The sequence below is a fragment of the Gossypium raimondii genome, chromosome 7, assembly GCF_025698545.1.
Source record: "Gossypium raimondii isolate GPD5lz chromosome 7, ASM2569854v1, whole genome shotgun sequence".
NCBI lineage: Eukaryota > Viridiplantae > Streptophyta > Magnoliopsida > Malvales > Malvaceae > Gossypium > Gossypium raimondii.
Genome location: NC_068571.1, coordinates 3,669,667 through 3,689,043, shown reverse-complemented (window position 1 = coordinate 3,689,043; position 19,377 = coordinate 3,669,667). Strand labels below are relative to the sequence as shown.

At 33.1% G+C, this 19,377-nt stretch overlaps 1 protein-coding gene across 1 annotated transcript; it reads right to left on the bottom strand.

Moving 5' to 3' along the window:
• Positions 1-382: 382 nt before the first annotated feature.
• LOC105766662 (F-box/LRR-repeat protein 17) lies at positions 383-4,660 on the bottom strand. Its single transcript, XM_012586219.2, has 11 exons — positions 3,933-4,660; positions 3,405-3,506; positions 2,678-2,822; positions 2,397-2,581; positions 2,082-2,186; positions 1,875-1,972; positions 1,541-1,761; positions 1,388-1,454; positions 1,215-1,300; positions 974-1,072; positions 383-668 (listed from the first exon to the last, which is right to left on the bottom strand). Exons 1-11 carry the CDS (start codon positions 4,553-4,555, stop codon positions 606-608), a joined length of 1,794 nt encoding a protein of 597 aa, XP_012441673.1. The 5' UTR covers positions 4,556-4,660; the 3' UTR covers positions 383-605.
• Between the last annotated feature and the right edge of the window lie 14,717 nt (positions 4,661-19,377).

Genomic DNA, 19,377 nt, shown 5'->3' with positions numbered 1-19,377 from the left:
GCATCAGATGTAACATCATTTATACAAAAACAAGTGTTGCAACTCATCTCAACTCAAGCTCAATTAAACTCATTCGTTTTCAGACTCAAGCTTGTTTGCAATTAAACTCTTTCTATATAATAAAAGTAGAAATGTAATTTTATTATATAAAAAGTATATTCCAAGAAAAAGCTCAATTAAACTTATGAGCAATTCAAATCAAATATTACAAGGCTCAAATTTAATTCAATTGATAACTCAAACAATACTCGCTAATTAAAAAGTCAAATTCAAATTCTTTTTTGAGTCAAACTCGAATGATTTGTGAACAGGTCTCTTGTATCAAGATAGGAAGGAACAAGATCTTATGGATAGAAGACCATTGATAATTTCTAACATAAACTAGCTAAATTTTCAACTTTCTTTTTTCCTTTTTATAAAAAGAAATACCAAGTCCTTTAAAAAGGACATAAATTATTTGAGAAGTATCTGCTCAGTGTTTACTGTTTAGGTCTAAGGCCTAGGACATATGATAACAAACAACAATTGTGCACAATAAATTTTTTTTTATTTATTCTTTTCAAAGAAAAGCTGTGCAAAGTAGAGGTTACAAAAAAAAAAGAATTTTAGTCCACAAGCACCTTACATTGTTGTTCCACAACCTTTCTTCGTTTTTTATCATCAATTGCCTGCAAGGAAACAACATTACTTCACATTAGCTAATTCAATTTTTATATTTCTCTATTCGGCTAGCTATCATGATTGATTCTTCCACTTTTCACAAGCATTCAACTTAGCTGAGCAATTTTCATTTATACATCAAATTTTACTTTTTCACATTCATCAAAGCACATCAAAAAGGTCTTTGGGAATATGAATGTGTGAGATGAGCAACAGCAATGTAATGAAAGAAAGCATTTGTTAATAATAGAGTCCATTCTCCCAGTCTGAATTACATTTTTCAAACCAATTTCTGCTATGATGAAATTATTACCTCTTGACTCAGGCAATCTGGTGCACGAACCCTCTTGGAGCCATCAGCCAATCGCTTACATTGAAATTGGTTTTCCAAATATGCCAAGCTATCACTCACCTAACATTACCAACATTTGCAAAAGACTAAATACTGGTGAACTTTGACCAATAAGGGGATGTGATTAGAGATGGTATTTGCAGTTTGAAGACCTGAGTTAACAAGTGGAAAATGGAAATCAATGAAATTATTGTTTTTTTACCTGGCCTTTGATGGCTCCAATTAACGACTCCTGACATCCGGACGCATGCACATTTTGTAAACTTGGACATTGAAGGAGCAATCTCTCTATGAAAAACAGAGTTTATTAGATACTTCTTAAAACATAAGAAAATAAATGAGCATAGTCAACTCGCCAAACTAGCAGATTGATACCTGGATGCAAGTTTTTACAAGAGATGAGATTTAGGTCATTGAGTTCGGGACAATTCAAACATAAGGCCTGCATTTAGATTCCCAAATAAGAACCGCATAGGGTATTAAGAACAAAATGATAACATAGTCAAGATTAAGGACAAAAGATCTCACATCTAAGCCAGAACAACCCCACAAGCTGAGTTTTTTTAATCGGCTGTGTTTGATAATAAGCTTCTGGTACATAAGGTACAGTTTATTGTTCAATGCATTTGGAAGTTCATTATCGCCACTTTCATCACAAGGTGAATTCTGGGAATCAGGATCACATACGGTCATCCCACAATCCATAAGTTCAAGAAGAGGTAGTTGAGCTGTGGCAAACTGAATTCCACCTGATAAAAGCGGAGAAACACATCAATGAATAGATTTAGTAAAAATAGGACATTCACAGGATAAATACGGCTATGCCGGAGATAAAGGTGTGAATCTTAGACATGAAAATTACTTGAAGTTATGTTAGGACAAAGAGCAAGGAGGAGTCTTGACAGTGTGTTTGGGAACACATTGCAGATCATTCCAATGCCACTATCACTGATGCTAGACCTGAGGCGAAGCAGCAAGCATCAGGACTGAAGATTAATTGATAAAAAGTTACCCCTTAGAACCAGGCCAGATAAATGGATTAACCATTTAAAGCTGGAGAAAAACATACCCGCTGAGATCAAGCAACTCTAATTTTGAATAACTTGAAGCAATAGCAGCAACAGACGCATCTGTGATTTCTGAGCCAAGAACAAGCGAAAGCATCCGCAAGCCCCTGAATAATATCAACAACAATCAGTAACTAGTGACTAGTTATCCTCCAATTGCAGAAATCTATAAAACAATGCATAGCATTGATAGAAAATTTTACAAAACAAGTCCTCCATTTAAACGCTATGACTCCTGATAAAGCAAGGCAAAGTCTATAGGTTCTTATGTGATACATTATTAAAAATGAACGTGTGGAACAAAAGGTTCAACAAACCTCAAATTAGCAGCTGTAAGAGAAAGCACTACAGCATGTGAAAGTCGAACTGATGCAATGTGGATGTTTTTCAACCTTGGACAGCTTCTACCCATACCATCAGCCATGGTTGTAAGATCGGTAGTATCATTTTCCTGGCGAGAAAATTCTAAGGATATCTCTTTCAAATTGGGACAGTTAAAAACCTACAATACAAGGCACATATAAACACAAATTCAATAATATTGCCCAAAACAGTTTTGAACTTGGAAAAACATAAAAGGCCCTGATGAAAAAGTTACCATCTTGGAAAGGGAATAAAGATCAGAGAGCCAGAGTGTAGATAGACTAGATGAAGAGAGGACAAAGCCCCCTAAATTAGAACATCCTTCCATCTTAAGACTCGTTAGGCAGCGTTTATCAGCAACAAAACGACCCAATTCATCCCTATACATGAAACATTAATTAAAAGTTAATCAGAACCACTTAATCTACCATTTATTAACTTAAGCCAACTTAAATTGCAATTACACATAATCAAGACACGGAACAAAATATGACAAAAACATTAAAGAACAAATAAATATTACATCGGATTCAATCATAAACTGGACTTTTAGCATATCTAGACCAATAAAAAGCAAATAAACATTCACCCTAGTCGCTTTGCTGTTAGAATTTCAACCTCTTCTTCTTATAATTCAAAAAGAAAACAAATAAATATTTACGAACACTAGTTAGGTCACGAAATTAAAAGTAAGAAAAAAAGATTGACCAAAAGACCATTCAACTAGATATTTCTATGCATTTCACCCCAACTTTAACCTCTTAGTGACTCATACCTTTCAATTATTTTACTGCTGAAAAGACTGATAATTTCAACCAAATAGCTAGATCTAAGCCATTTCGGGGCCCCGACAATCAAGCAACAACAGGAGTAGCAAAGTTTATTAACTGAGCAACTAGATATACTATTTTAAAGATCTAATGATAAATTTTAGGAAAAAAGGGGGAGAAAAAAAAGTATACCCCGTGATCCGATTAACAGCCGTATTAGATGTCGAAATCTCCATAGACTCCAAATTAGGGCAAGAAAACGCAATGCACGCCAGCATCGTTGCATCCACATCACTGTAAAACCCAAACAAGAAAAAAATATTGAGCAAAACAAGGGTAAACAAAAGTCCAAAAGCAGCATTGATCCCTCCCCCTACCCTTACAGATCCCCAAAATGATGCAAACAGAAAACCAATTTTACTGTTTCTTACAATGAAACAAATTGTTGGGATACATCTCTCTAAGTGAATAAAGATTTTCCAATCAAATTTTTTGTTGCAAAGTTAATCCGATCCCTTATTAATTATCGCATTGGTTTTAGCTTTTAAGTTTCATAGCGTTTTGATTATAGACCAATTTCCACTTCATTTCACGGATTATGTGTTCTTAAATTATAACCAAATTAATTATCATTTCATGATTTTATCTCGATCTTCATTGGTATCAACCGACCCAACCAATAAAATCCTAGATCCGTCAAACGTTGGCTTAGACTCGAACCTTTCCATCTTAAGAGACATCCTAACGAGGCTCGGGCATTTCTTCAAAACCGATCCGATGAACCTGAGCTGACCCCTAGGTGGGACCATAAGTCTCAGCTCCTCCGCCGCCCTCCACAACCTCTTCGTCGTTTCCCTCCAACCTTTACACACACTCGCCGCCGCCAAAAGTCCCGCCGGCGGCAATCTCCTCAAGACCTCCCACAAACACCCAGCCGGTAACCCACCGGAGATCATCTCATTATCCGGATCAAGATCTGTAACCGGGTAGGGAGAATTAGACCCATCTAAATCGCGTTCCGGCGAGTCAGCGCGGGTTTCGATGTCGTCAAAGGAAAGCGCACGTCGGAGATGCGTGTAAGACTGGCGTATGGGTGGAGCGTGAGGTGGACGGGAAGCGGAGGAGGAATTTTCGACGGTAACGGCAGATGGAGATGAGGTAGGAGTAGAAATCGAAGTAGGGTTGGTGCTACTGTAGAGATGGCAAACATGGCCTTTCTTAGGAAGACCACATCTGCCACAATTGTAACTGCCGCGGCGCTTGGCCGGTTTGAAGTCAAACGCCGCGGCGGCAGGAAAGGAAGTGGAGGTTGACGAAGAAATGTGAGGCTGTGGGTGGTGCATCGCCGCCGAGCAATGAAAGAAATAAATTATTGGAGTGAAAGGAGGAGGGATTTGGGTGAAGACTAGAGAGGAAAGAAATATTGAAAATAAAGGGAGCGGGGAGGGGCGGGAGAAATGGCTACTTTTGGCGCCTGTTTTCGAAACCTGTAATGGAAAATAATAATAATATTATTATTATTATGAGGTGAGGGAGGAGCGTCGCCAGTGCCTGGTTTATGATGTTTATTTACTGCTTTACCCTCTACCTTTGAAGGTAGCACAGGCAAAGTGGAAAACGTTAAACAAATAAAACGCCGTTTTTTTCCTTTTTAATGATATTTATGAAATTTTGATAAATAAATAAAAAGTGATATATATGGAATGGGAAAATATTTTCAGTATTTGGCTGTAAATTGGACAAATTCGTTTGCCAGCAGCAAACACTTTTTATTACCATTTTTATTATTGAGGACCTTGAAAATGAAATGTACCTAAGAAATTAAGGGTCTGTTTGATTGGCAGTAAAATGTTTTCCGTAAAATGATTTCTGGAAAATGTTTTACTTTTCTATAAAATGATTTACTGAAAAATATTTTCTGGTGTTTGATTGAATCTGTGTAAAATATTTTCTATTGTTTGATGATTTCGAAAATATTTTCGAAAAAGTTGCTTTTACATATATTAATAAATTTATATACATATTAATAAATTTTATATTTTAAATTATTTTTACGCATATTGCAATGATTTATTTATAAATAAATTTTTATTAATAAAAGTTTTATGTAATTAAATTCCAAATGTTCATCTATTTGTAGATTATACCGATTTGATTTTACTTCTTCATTATTAAAACATTTATTTGTATTTAAATTTTATATTAATTTGATTCTACTTTTATCCAATCTGATTCTTGTGATACATATATTTAACATGGGATTTAAATTAAAATAAAAATACTGTAATTATTAGAAAATTTCATTTTTTAAAACTAGTATATTGTATTAACTCGTACTAAATGATATGTCAAACTTAAATTGCTACATTAATATATATTGGGTAACTAATGCAAGTGTAATATGCAATTAAAAGCTAGAATTTAAATGTTACCAACACAAAAAATAAAGACGAGATAATAAAAATTATTGAAAAATAAAAGCAAAACAGTAATCCATAGCACAACAAGAAACTAGTTATATTGTTGTTCTCTTTTTTCTATCCAAACCCAAAACAAAACATCAAAACCGCATTTTGTACTGCCAAAGTCTTTTATGGTTCCATCTAAGATTTGCAATAAATGAATTTGAAACTACTTAGGACCAATGTCTTTGAGAGCACAGATCTGCTCTTCCCCATTGCGTACATAATGAGACACAACCGTGTCTTTCCCTAAGCAAAACCATCCTTGATCTGCAATCACACCAAAACACATGAATGTAAAATTATATAACTACCATCTTCATGATATGTAAATTGGAACCAACATTTTCATGTTTGGATATATGGACATCACATCGTGCACCAATGCAAGAGATATTAGTAAAATGCAACTCATATTTTCATGTTTAGAATGTATTTGTCATGTATATATAGACATTTGCATCGGTACAAGTCGTGTGAGTTAAGATAATGTATAACAACCCGGTAAAATTATAGCGCATATATAAAAGAACAATACAGATTCAAGCTAGTACAACATGAGAAAAATGACTATATTTCCCTAAAAGAATATGGGGTTCAATAAGGTTCCCGCATCATAAGGCCAGAAATTATAGAAGAAAAAAGGCAATCGATCAAATATAAACCTCTCATTCACAATTTTAACGCACTCCTCCTTCAGATAAGAAAGAGGTCGCAAACTTGTTCTTAGAACTTTTGATGAGGTATTGTCCACTTAGGCTCATTGAACCTCACAATCTTGCTCTTAGAACTTTTGATGAGTATGTTACATACATTTCAAACTGGGTTATATCATTTAGGGTTATATCATTTGGTATAATTTGTTTAATCCTTTCCTTTAAAACTTCCATACATTCTAATGGATAACCTTAGCCACTTCGAAATATGTGCTCTATTCTTTTCATCTTGATCACAAAAAACCATTTCCATTTAAATATGCATTAAAAAGAAAGGGGATAATTACTATCATTTTCTTAATGTTATTAAGAACATTACCTCAAATGCAGCAAAATATCACAAGCCATATTTTAGTTAAATAAATATATGGCGTCAAACTGTTATACTGCTGAACTTCGGTACAAAAACATCTAATAGAAGACTCTAAGGAAGTGTTGCTACTAGCTAATAGTAACATCTGCACATTTCTAGGGGCATTGCTTCACATATTTATACAAGTTTGATGCTTTGGTACAATCAAGTAGAGCTGACAAAATTCTTCAGAAAAAGAAATAGGGAATTCTCAGAAGCTAAAGATTTGTTTTACTTGCCCTGTACAACTCATCCTAGCCAAAAAATGCACAAAGCAAAAGTAGAAAACAGTTCTAGACTTAACCTAAACCCAACTGGTTATCATATGATATACATTTAGTGAAGATGCCTATGAATCTCACTAGAGGCAATGCAATAAACCATCAATGAATACTTTGTTTCATATAAAAGATTACCCTAGTCCACATCTTATCCTATCCATCTACGTTTTGGGGAAGAGCTTTGCTCTCTTCCATATCTGCTCACCTAGCAGACAAATAGTGAACTATCACAAGTCCATGGCATCACGGGTAATTTGAGCAAGGGATTAGACATTGGCCACAAAGATGTTCCCTTGTATATTCATTTGATAGTAAGTTGTGTGATTTATCAAAAACAAAAGTAAGTTGTGTGATGTTAGCATTTTATATTCAGAAGCTTGTGTAATAGCTAAAACCAAATCCAAAATGATTACCTAGTAGGATGATGGCATCATTTAACAATCACAATTGAAGGGTTAGGGGAGTTTAAAGAGAAATTCAGTAATCTATTTTTTATCTCTCTAAATCAGGGCTACTTCAAATCTTTTCATACCTCATGTGTCATGTTATGAACTGGAGCATCTGCATCTCCGCCAATATTTTTAGCAAAACCTTCATATGACTGAACCCCGCAGAGATCCAGCAATTTGTTGAAGGAAATTACTGCATCCATCACCATCGCCATCTTTCTGCCAAAAGAAAAAAAGATTGAAACATGCATATTTTATCTCCTAATATACACGGTACTATTTCCAGATTAGATGGGGAAGACAGAAATCAATTATTACCTGAGGACCAAAGTTTTTACATTCTTTTTCCTTAGAAGAAAGATCAAATCTATCAGAGTAAAACTTTTGAAATCCATCAGATATCCCTTGAGCAGAACCTTGGTCATCTTCAATCTTCAATCTTCAACAACTTTTGAAATCCATCAGATATCCCTTAAGCCAAGACCCGGCGAAGAATTCATGGTAAATTTGCCTGAGAAAGAGAGAAAGAGAGAAGAGAAGATGAAGAACAGAAGAAGAAAAAGGAATGAAGAATGGAAGAAGAAGAAGGAGCCTTACCTAGATTAAGGAGGAACCGGAAGAGGTCCTTGACCAAACTGATTTGCAGCACAAGGGGAAGGGAAAAGGGAAAGGGGAAAGGAAGAAGAAGGCGTCATTTTCCGGAAAATGTCTTACCGAGTTTAAAAGCGTAAGACATTTTCCCAAAATTTGTAATAGGTTTTCCCGTGTTGAGGAATTGGTTTTACAAAAGGAAAATATTTTCCTGCTATCAAACACTGGAAAACGTGTAAAACCAATTCCAGAATTGGTTTTCCCTCTATCAAACACAGCCTAATTTAGGTTTAATGGCGTAAAAAATTTTCAAATTATTTTTAAAAAAGTAATTAAGTTTTTTTTTCATTTAATTGGATACATGAACTTTTAAAATGTATAAAAAAGCCTTTAAATTTTTCCAGAAAAAGCAATTAAGCCCATGCTCTTTTTTTTCACTCAATTGGATACTTGAATTGCCAAAATGCATCAAAAAGACTAGGGATGGATCTATGGGGGCAGGCAGGGGACCCGGCCCCCCCAAAAATGGAAAATTTTCTATTTAGGCCCTTTACAATTTATAGAATTTTAAATTAGTAATGGTAAAATTGCACTTTGGCCCACCAAAAATGATAAAAATTTGATTTAATCCTCTAAAAATTATAAATATATAGGCTATTAAAATGGAGAATTCTATTTTTATTATCATAAGAATATATAATTTAATTTCGCCCCCTAAATCGTATTTTTGGATCCGTCACGAAAAATACCCTTTGACTATTAACTTTAACGGTCAATCGTTAAAGCTATAGAAAAATTATAAAATGCTTCTTTTGGTTCGATAATTTTATATTTTTTACGAAAGTTATATTTCTTTACTTTTTTATAATTTTCTCAAAACTTTATAAAATTTTATAATTTTTTCTATATTTATGTATATTTTATAAAAAATTACGATTTTATAAAATTTTACATTTTTAATAATTTTTTACGATTTTTATAAGTTTTATCTATATTTTAATATTTTTATTAAAATTCAATAATTTTTATAACTTTTATGGATTTTTATTTTTATCATTTTTTGGTCACATGTCACGCTATGATTGTGACACGTGGTGGCTTTAACTAAAAAAAATTAGGGGCGGTAACGGTCAAAGGGCCTTTTTCAGTGGTGGATCCAGAAATACGACTTAGGGGGGCAGGGGCGAAGTCAAAAAAATTTTGGGGGGTCAAAATTAAATTATATATTTTTATGGTAGTAAAAATGCAATTTCGTCATTTTAATAACTTATATCTTTATAATTTTTAGAGGATTAAATCAAATTTTTATCATTTTTGGGAGCCAAAGTGTAATTTTATCATTACTAATTTAAAATTTTATAAATTATAAAGGGCCTAACTGGAAAATTTTTCATTTTAGGGGGGTTGGGGCCCTTGCCAGCCTCACTAGATCCGTCACTAGTCTTTTTTATATATTTTGACAGTTCAAATACCTGATTGAGTGCAAAAAAAAATAGGGGTTTAATTGCTTTTTTTGAAAATTTTTAAGGGCCTTTTTGGTGTATTTTAAAAGTTTAAGTACCCAATTGAGTGCAAAAAAAAAGGGACTTAATTGCTTTTTTTCCAAAAAATTTGAGGACTTTTTACACCCTTAAGCCATTAATTTATTAATGAAATAAATGTCTAAATTTTATATTTTTCTTTTTAAAAATATTTTTTGATTTTAACAGCCATGGTAAACAGTATTAAACGTTTTAAAAGCTTTTTTTTCCACACTTTTCAATCTCAATCATAAATTAGTCTTAAGTCAAATAGCACCAACATCACTGTTCCAAATGATGATAAAGTACTAAGAGTGTTTCATATGAATATATTCCACATTAGTGACCATTGAACTTGTAACATTGTATAAGGAATGAATTGGTTACATGAACTTTTATAATTGTCAAGAGATGCAATATGTGTTATGTGATGTGGTATTAAAGATTGGCTAGTGTAATTGAAATAAGTTGTGTTACAAGTTTAAGGTATATTGAAAATTAATATGAAATGAAAATATGATAAAGATGTGAGTGAGAATTGTGATATGAGGTCATTATTGTGAATGGTGAAAATAGATAGGTTCCGATAATATCTACTCTTTTTGACGTAATGGTTAAAACTACTCATAGCCTCTCCCCAATCCATAAATAGGAGGACAAAGCACTTTAGTGCACTCAAACATATGTCTTCCTGCATTGGCAACAATGCCTATGCCAGTCGAGCTAAGACTCAATCGGTAGAGGTGAGAACATATTTAAATATTCTGAAAAGAGTCAAGCGCTACTAATGACTTAATGGTAAGTGTGCAATAGAAAAGTATAATTGCTTTACTAGTTAAATGCGTGTATTATTTATGGGTAGATTGCTCAGTGTATATATGTAAAAGGTGGTCTAGTATGTGATGGTCTTTTAAAGAATATTACATTAGAAAAATGAGGTGAATTTGGTTACGATTGTTTGTGATTTACAAAGGATGAGACTTTGGATGGCATGAAAGTGAATTGAAATGGTTTTTGGGTTAATCAACATATAAGTATTAATACCTGAAGTAGAGGTATCGATTCTATCTGGATCAATGTAAAAAAGGATTCCATTAAGGTGCAAAGTAATGAAACCATGACCCTTGGTATCAATACTATCTAGCCCAAAGGTACTGATACATTTTCTAAGGTATCGGTACCACAAACCTTTATGTTGCTTAAAGATATTTGATATTAGGAGCTGTTTTAGATTAATGATATTTAATCAATGATGAACTACTTAAGGCATGAACTTGTTTTCTAAGATCAATTAAAAATTGGTTTTGATCGACAATGCCTTTAGGCACCGGATGTAGCATAACTTATCCAAGATTGTCTACAATCCAAGTAAGAAGTGTTACAAGTCAACTCAAGCTCAAATCAAACATCATGTTTTTAAGTTTGTTTGTACTTAAGCTCTTTTTATATAATAATATTGTAATTTTATAATATAAAAATGATAAGGAATGAGAGTGGTAGAACGGAAGCGGATAGTAAAGTTTGTTCAAGTCGCGAATTAGACTTAGGGCTTTAAACATTCAAAAAGAAACTTGAATTTTGGCACAACCTGAAACACAAATGAATCCAAGTCAGATAAAAATAAAGAAAACAATTAAAAATAAATAACTAAGATGAATAAAATAGTATAATGAAATCTAATATTATAATTAATAAAAAATAAAATAAAGAAGATAGAACGTGGCATGTAGAAGTCCTAAGAAGCCTTGGAAACACAAAGAATCCACAATTCCCTTTAAGCGGCTCTAATTTCTCCTCCAAGAAAGAAAACTTGGTAATAAAAATTTTGAAGATGATCCCCACAATCTGAAAAGATTGTTAAAACTCTTCTAAAAGAAACTCAAGAGAAATTCTTGAAAAAAAAAGTTTATTAACTCAAAAGAGAAGTTGAATAATAATGAATTGTATCATTTGTGTACAATGCAAAGGCCTATATATAGGCTAGCTAAATAAATCTAAATAAAACTCTTAAGTATGCTAGAATTCTAATTTAATCTAAACAAGAAATAGTTTTAAACTAAACTTTCTTATTAACACATAACTCCTAAATAACTTAAAATACTTAATAATTATCAAATTTTTTGAATAAAATAATAATCAAACAATAATAGCTAATAAATACAATATTGGACTCATATATAATAAAAATTAAGCCTAAAACCTGAACCCAATATGAAACGTCTAGGTTTGTGGGACCGATTGGGGTCTTTGAAGTGAAGTGTCTAAGTTTGTTAACATTTTCCACATGGGCTTGTCATAATAGATTGAAAGCTTAGGCACTCGCACAAAATTAGTCCCTTCTAATTCATCATTGCTCCAAAATTCATCGTCTTGAAGTTTCAACCAAATTTTTTTTGTGATAAAGTCTTGAACGAATAAGTTGAGTTTTGTCTTTAGCTGCTTAGATTTGGATCTCATAATTGGGTCTTGAGGGAAACTAAGCCCATCTCTATTATGGTATTTGAACTGGACTGAGATGCTCGTATCAAAAAATATATACCAATAAAAAATTCAATTAAGCTTACAAGTTCAATTCAATTTAAAGCTCGAGCTTAACTCGAAAATCAATGATGCGAGCACCAAAACCCAACCTTAAGCCATGGTGGTGATGGGCGTAGTTTCCCTCAAGGCCTAATCACACATTGCAAATCCAAGTAACTTAAAGCGAAGTTGAATAAGCTAATTGAAGAATTTATAACCAAAGGCTTACAAATTTATAAAAAAAAAAAAGATTCAAGCTTCATATGGATTTTGGGTCAATTTAAACAATAATGTTGAATTAGAGGTCTAAAAGCCCAATACTTGGCTCAAGAATGCATCTACTGATTTTGGACCTATTTGGAATATGCCAACAAGCCTATATGACATGTTTCCTTGTGCAAATCAACCTACATGTCTAGCCTATGGAGTTTAGCTCATTTAGATTTGATGTAACATCGCTAACCTATATTCGTCCCCGGAACAGGGTTATAGAGTATTACCAAAATTTACAGGTCAAATATAGACATTTCATATCATTTCACATTCATATCAGAAATTAATCATAATGTCCCTTATATGAGCCCTCGAGGCCCAAAATATGCATTAGAAACAGAATCGGGACTAAACCGGGTACTCAGAGAATTTTTCGCAAAATTTCAATTTTTCCCAGGTGCAGGGGACACACACCCATGTGGCCAGGTCGTGTGTCTCACACAGTCAAGAGACACACCCGTGTCTTAGGCCGTATGAACATTCCAAATAAGGGCACACGACCATGTCCCAGCCCGTGATCAAATTAGGGTGTTCTCTGACTTGAGTCACACGGCCAAGCCACATGCCCGTGTGCTAAGCCGTGTGAGCATACTGACTTGTATTAATTAGGTGTAGGGATCACACGGCCAAGTCACATGCCCGTGTGCTAGGCCGTGTGAAAAATTTTGGGTATTATGTTTTACAATTCACAAGATGCAGGGGACACACGTGTGGACAAAAATAGGTCATTTTCAATGCCACATTTCTCACCCAATTTGTTTTTCACCCACATTAACACTTTTAACATATCAACATGTCACAATAGGGCAATCAAAACAAGTAAATATCTTATCTTAAATATAACATAATACCACATATTTCTAAGTATCCAAACTTACCAAAATGACCAACTTCACATATATGTATATTTTACAAATTAAGCTAACTCGAACCAATTTTCAATATGCTTATATGAATTCCATCATTCATCCATTTCAAACACATATCAAACATGATAAGGTCATTTATATATATATCAACTACAAGCCATACAAATGGCTATTTACAACAAAATACTTTTAAACCAACATTGGCTAAATTACCCTATACTTGCCATTATAATCGAAATTAGTTTTCTATATGTACCAAAATGGGTCGATAGATAGTGTGAGATATCTCCGCCAAGCTTCCAACCCAACGAGCTTCTGAATTACTAAAAAAACAGAGGAAATTAAACAGAGTAAGCATTTAATGCTTAGTAAGTTCATATATTCTAAAACAAATGGGCTAGTAGCCTAAACATATAACTTCATCAATCATGTTAGTCATTTATTTCACATGAATATCAAGAAACTTGTATGAGCTCATCAAATATGAAATTTACATGTATTTCGAGTATATACGGATAATGATTCATTTCGAATTCATATATTTTCTCATATCAGGATTTTGCTCGTTGAATCATTTAAAATATCGATGGATACACGGGTAGTACACACAAAGTGTACAAATCTGTAATCTGTCAATCCATATTCAGGAATGCTCATACGAGCACGTAAACGAGAAGCTATTTCGAGCCATATAACGAGAAGCTCCGGAGAGCCATTAATCGGGAAGCTCATGAAAGAGCCTTTAATCGGGAAGCTCATGAAGGAGCCTTTAATCGGGAAGCTCCGAAGAGCCATATATCGGGACGTTCATAAGAGTTGCAGTGTATCCACAAAACATGCAGGATCACAACCAATCGGGATGCTCCAAAGAGCTATTAACAGGAAGCTTGCAATAACCATATAACGGGAAGCTCATGAGAGCTAATAACGGGATGCTCTTTCGAGTTGTGATGTGTCCGCAACACATGCAGGACCACAACCAATTCGGGAACCCTATATCTATTGAATATCATTTATTCAAACAGGACTTAATACTTGTCAGTCATCGTCGGATATGTGATTAATTTCATATACATGGTAATAATACAATCACATATGTACAATTCAATTCAAACATATAAGTATACAATTTAGTTACACGAACTTACCTCGACAATGTTCGTGTACATAAAAGCTACTAATCTGCTACTTTCTCTTTTCCTCGACTTAACTCCGTATTTGGCCTATCCGGATCTATACGAATGAATTTAACATCAATTTTAATTCTATTTACATTCAATTCAATCTAATTCACATCTTATGCAAAATTACCATTTTTCCCCTATACTTTTAATTAATTCTGATTTCGTCCCTAGGCTCGGAAAATGAAATTCATGCAATTTAATCATTGTTCAAAGCCTAACCGATTTTTACATGTAACAATAGCAGCCCATGTATTTCATAAAATTCAGAATTTTTCCATGAATTTTACATCTTTCCAATTTAGTTCCTGAATCAAAATTTCATCAAAATTCACTTTACAAAAGTTGTTTATCTATCAACAACCTTTTCATTTTCTACCATAAAACTTCATAATTCTACTATATTCATCCATGGAAAAACCCTAATACTTTGATAACTTTACAAATTAATCCCAGAGATAGCTAGATTAAGCTATTACGATCTCGAAAATATAAAAATTATTAAAAATGGGACAAAGATACTTACCCAATTAAGCCAAATAAGCTTGCTACCGTCAAGTTCTTCTAACAAGGGTTTCCATGTAAAAATAATTTGAGAAAGATGATAATATGATGATATTTTTAATATTTAATCAGTTATCATCTTTTTATCTTTTACTTTCCAATTTCATCCCTTTCTTTATCAAATTTTCCATTGATGACTAATCATACTTATCTACTAACTCCTCTTAATGGTCTATTTTCCATATAAGGACCTCAAATTTTGAATTCCATAGCTATTTGATCCCTTTAGATACTAGAATTCAACTTTTGCACTTTATGCAATTTGGTCCTTTCTATCAAATTAGACATATAATCAGTAAAATTTTCTTAACGAAATTTTCACATGACATTTCTATCATAACGCAGACCATGAAATAATTTTTTTTAAAAATTCCTTCTGGACTTGGATTTGTGGTCTCGAAACTACTATTTCGATTTCACTGAAAATGGGTTGTTACATTTGACTTGTTTCATGTAGGACTTAGTGATTTTTACTTAAGTTTATTTTGGACTAATCTGTCTTGCCCCATTTAGATTGATAGTTGATAAACATAGTTATTTATTGTAATTTTCGATCCATGGCTATTTACCAGGAGGATGGTCGAATTTCATTAGCTTTTATACTTAGTCTCTCTTTTTTTCATTATGTTAGTTACTTGGTGGCTAAGCAAGTTAACTTCAATTAGAAGTCTTCTTACTTGTTGTCAAATTAGGACTTAAAGTTAGAGTGCAAGTAAGAAACATTGCTTTGGGCTTATTTGTTTCCCTACATAAGGCTAGTCGTCCATCTTTGTAAAGTTCAAATTGGTTTTCCATTAGTTCAATACTCTTGAAGTTTATTGTTTACAAGATTCTATTCTTGTGAGTTTAAGAAGTTTCTTTCAATTCAATCTTTCATAGATTGTCAGTGATTGTTCATCACCCTTCAATTTACTAAGTGTCAAATTTAAGCGATTCATTAGAGCCTCTATTGGTGTTTGTTGAAGACTCTCTTCAAAAGACTCTATTGGACATCGCTTTTTCCATATCTACTTCTCCATTTTTCCTATCTTTTCTAATCTTTATTAATCTTGATTTTTGGATTATAAATATTTTTCCTATGCTGATTTATTTGTTAATTTCCAGTTTTCAAGATCCAATTCCTTCAAGTTGGTTTCAACATTATTGGCTTTCAAGAAACTTCAAATCACTTAATTGGTTGAGTCTTTATTTTTTTTTCCTTTCTTTTCCATTCGATTTTCATCATCTTCGTTACTTAACTTGATGGTCTATTTTTTCTAGGTCGAGAAACTTGTAAATCAAGTTGTGTTCATTCTTCTTGGGGATCAAGATATTGCTTTTGTTTGCAATATAATCTCCCTTTCAATTGAATCCTCTTTTTGGCTTATTCTCTTATGTTTGATTCTTCTATGCGCTTGTTTCTAGTCTATTTTGTTGTTTATTTCCAGATTTGATCAAAAACTTTTAAGTCCACCAATAATTTATCCTTAAGCCTTAAGAAACCTTTCAAACACTAATTTTGAGTTCTCTCTTGAAAAATCATTTGTAGCCTTATTCCTCATTCTTTCTTGGTTGTTTTCCATTATTTTCAATTCATCTCTTTGCTAAATTCAAATATGGAAATTTTCAAGTCTGTTTGACCACTGTTCATACGCAAGATTCAATTCCTTCACGAGTCGTTTGTACTTGACTGAACCAGAATTGGATTCTAAGTTTTTTCCATCTTTGGATCTTTTCTTTATTGATCTTGTTGCTTATTGTAGTTTGTACTAATTTCTCTTCTCTTGTCAAAATTTCAAATTGCTTTGATACCCATAAACATTTTTTTCATCGAGATTCAGTTCTTGGTTCCTCTCTTTGGGCTAAAAATGGATTCCATTGTTGTTTACATTTTAGGGTGCCCCAAAATTGTTTTACCTAGAAATTTTGAATTGTTTACTTCAATAGAGAGGATAAATAATATTATTTTCACCTAATTTTTTTTGGTGGAAAAAGAAAGTAAACAGACTAGCTACATAAGCTAAACCATCCCTGAAAATAGGGAGACCTCAAACAAGCTTAAACCATTTCTTCTATCCTGTACTAATTTGACCACGCTATTAGCATCCTGATTATTCTCTCTATAGATGTGACAAATACTCCAATGTCTAAACTGCGACAAAATCTGATGAATTCTTTTGATCAAAGTAGAATTGGAACTATCGGAAGAATTCTCATTGATGGCCTTAGTCGGCTTAAAACTATTAGTTTGAACTAACACATTATCATAACTCCTATCTATTAAGAAAATCAAACCATCCAAAATGCCCCACAATTCAGCATCGAAAACATAACAGTTCCCCAAATATTTTGTTAAAGCTAATAACCCACCCCCATTTCAATCTCGTACAATTCCCCCTACTGCAACAAAACCTGTTTCATTTCTGACTGACCCATCAATATCCAAACAAACCCAATTACCTGTCAAGTATGGCATTGAAATCGATCTTCGGGGCTCAGTCAATGTACCCCTCTTAAAAGAGACATACTGTTTTGCCCAACTATAGGACACCTTGATAATTTCACTAATATTCCAGGACACATCCTGAAAAATGAAGAGATTTTGATTCTTCTAAATGCGCCAAATGATGATCCCAAATAGACATTGCCAGTTCACATCTCCCAAGCACCTGCCATGCTAATTCTACAAGTTTGATACAAGCCATTCCTGTAAATTACCAGAATAAAACCAAGCATGTTGTTGTACTAGAATTAACTGATCATACTTTTGGCACTATTTTACAATGGAAAAAAATTCCCAGTGCAAAAAAAGAAATTCAAAACATATTATGTGGTAATTTAATGCCCAAACTTTCCAGATCAAAATTTTATTATTTTAGGAAGCCTTATATTAAATTTAATTATTTTAGCACATCGAGAATACCTTTAACAAAAATTTCAGGTTGTATTTCATTGTTTTAGTTTTTGGGTAGTATTTGTCCTTAGCCTTAGGGTTTTCATTTGTTAACCTTTTTATTGTTCATTATTGTTTTCTAACATTTTCTTGTTTCTTGTGTTAGTAGGTATGATAAAAGTTGTCTTTCTTACATCTGTACAACTTTTATATTAGGAGTCAAGCTTTCTTTAACTTCATAAAGCCTTAGGCATGTTTTGTTATTGAACATCACCACCAAATCTAAAGAATTATTAAGTTTTATTACACTTTAAAATTTACAAGTGTATGAATCTTATTTCTTTTTTTTTTTTTGCTTCTTAGAGTAATTTTTTCTTGAGAGTGTTAACGACGAGGTCTTATTATTTGATATTTTCTTTGTCAGTGTTTTTTATTTTCAAATTGTTAATATGGTTCGTACAAGATATTGAGGTGGCAATGATGAAAGTAGGCGACCACAAGTAACTGTGGAGAATGTGGCTAGTATAATAGATAAATTGTGATGAGATCTTATGGAAATCAATGACAAATTCAAGGCCTTATTTGCCAAATAAAAAGAAATGGAGAATTAAAGGGATATTGTAATGGCTACAATGAGAAAAATTTTGGAAGAACTGGTTGAGTCATGCCAAGCTCAATAATAAGTCAAAGATACTTATGATCACGATGAACAACCTCAAAATCCTAGAGATTGAGGTAGATGGGCGATTCATGACTTTATTGATCATTCCCATAGTGGTGATCATAGGCTACCTTCTTTAGCTAAGCCCAAGCTTTCAATTTCGTCCTTCAAAGGGAAAAATGATCTGAATGCATATTACGAATGAGAGAGCAAGATTGAACAAATGTTTATCTATTACAAGTGTTTGGATGAACAAAAAGTGCAATTAGAAACCTTGGAATTTTCCAACTATACCTTGAGTTAGTAGACTCAGTTGTTGTCCGATCAAAGATTAAATCGTGATAGACCAATTGACATATGGAACAAGTAATGCAAATGATATTTGTGGCTTCCTATTATTACAAGGAGAATAAGAAAAAGCTCTGATGTCTTGTTTAATGAGCAGACTCAATTGATGAATATTACAATGAAATGAAATTACTCATGATTCAAGCAAACATAACTGATGAGGAAAAAACAACTTTGGATCATTTTATTAATAGGTTGAATTTTAAGATCTTTGATACTCTTGAACTCTAAACTTATGTAGACCAAAAGGAGCCCTTCAAAAGGCCATTCAAATTGAACAACAAATTCAATAACAGTCTCAAAGAAAATATCTGAGTTCTTTTATGTAGAGGGGTCCGAATTCTACTCTTCATTCAAAGGATGTGAAGCCTTTGTAGTTAGATAGAAATTACACACTTCTACAAAAGAAGTACTCCAAACCCGACTCGATCGCCAAGCCCGAGCTACAGAATGCCACATTTGTTATCAGAGCAACTACGATCAAATATATTCAATTTATTTTTATT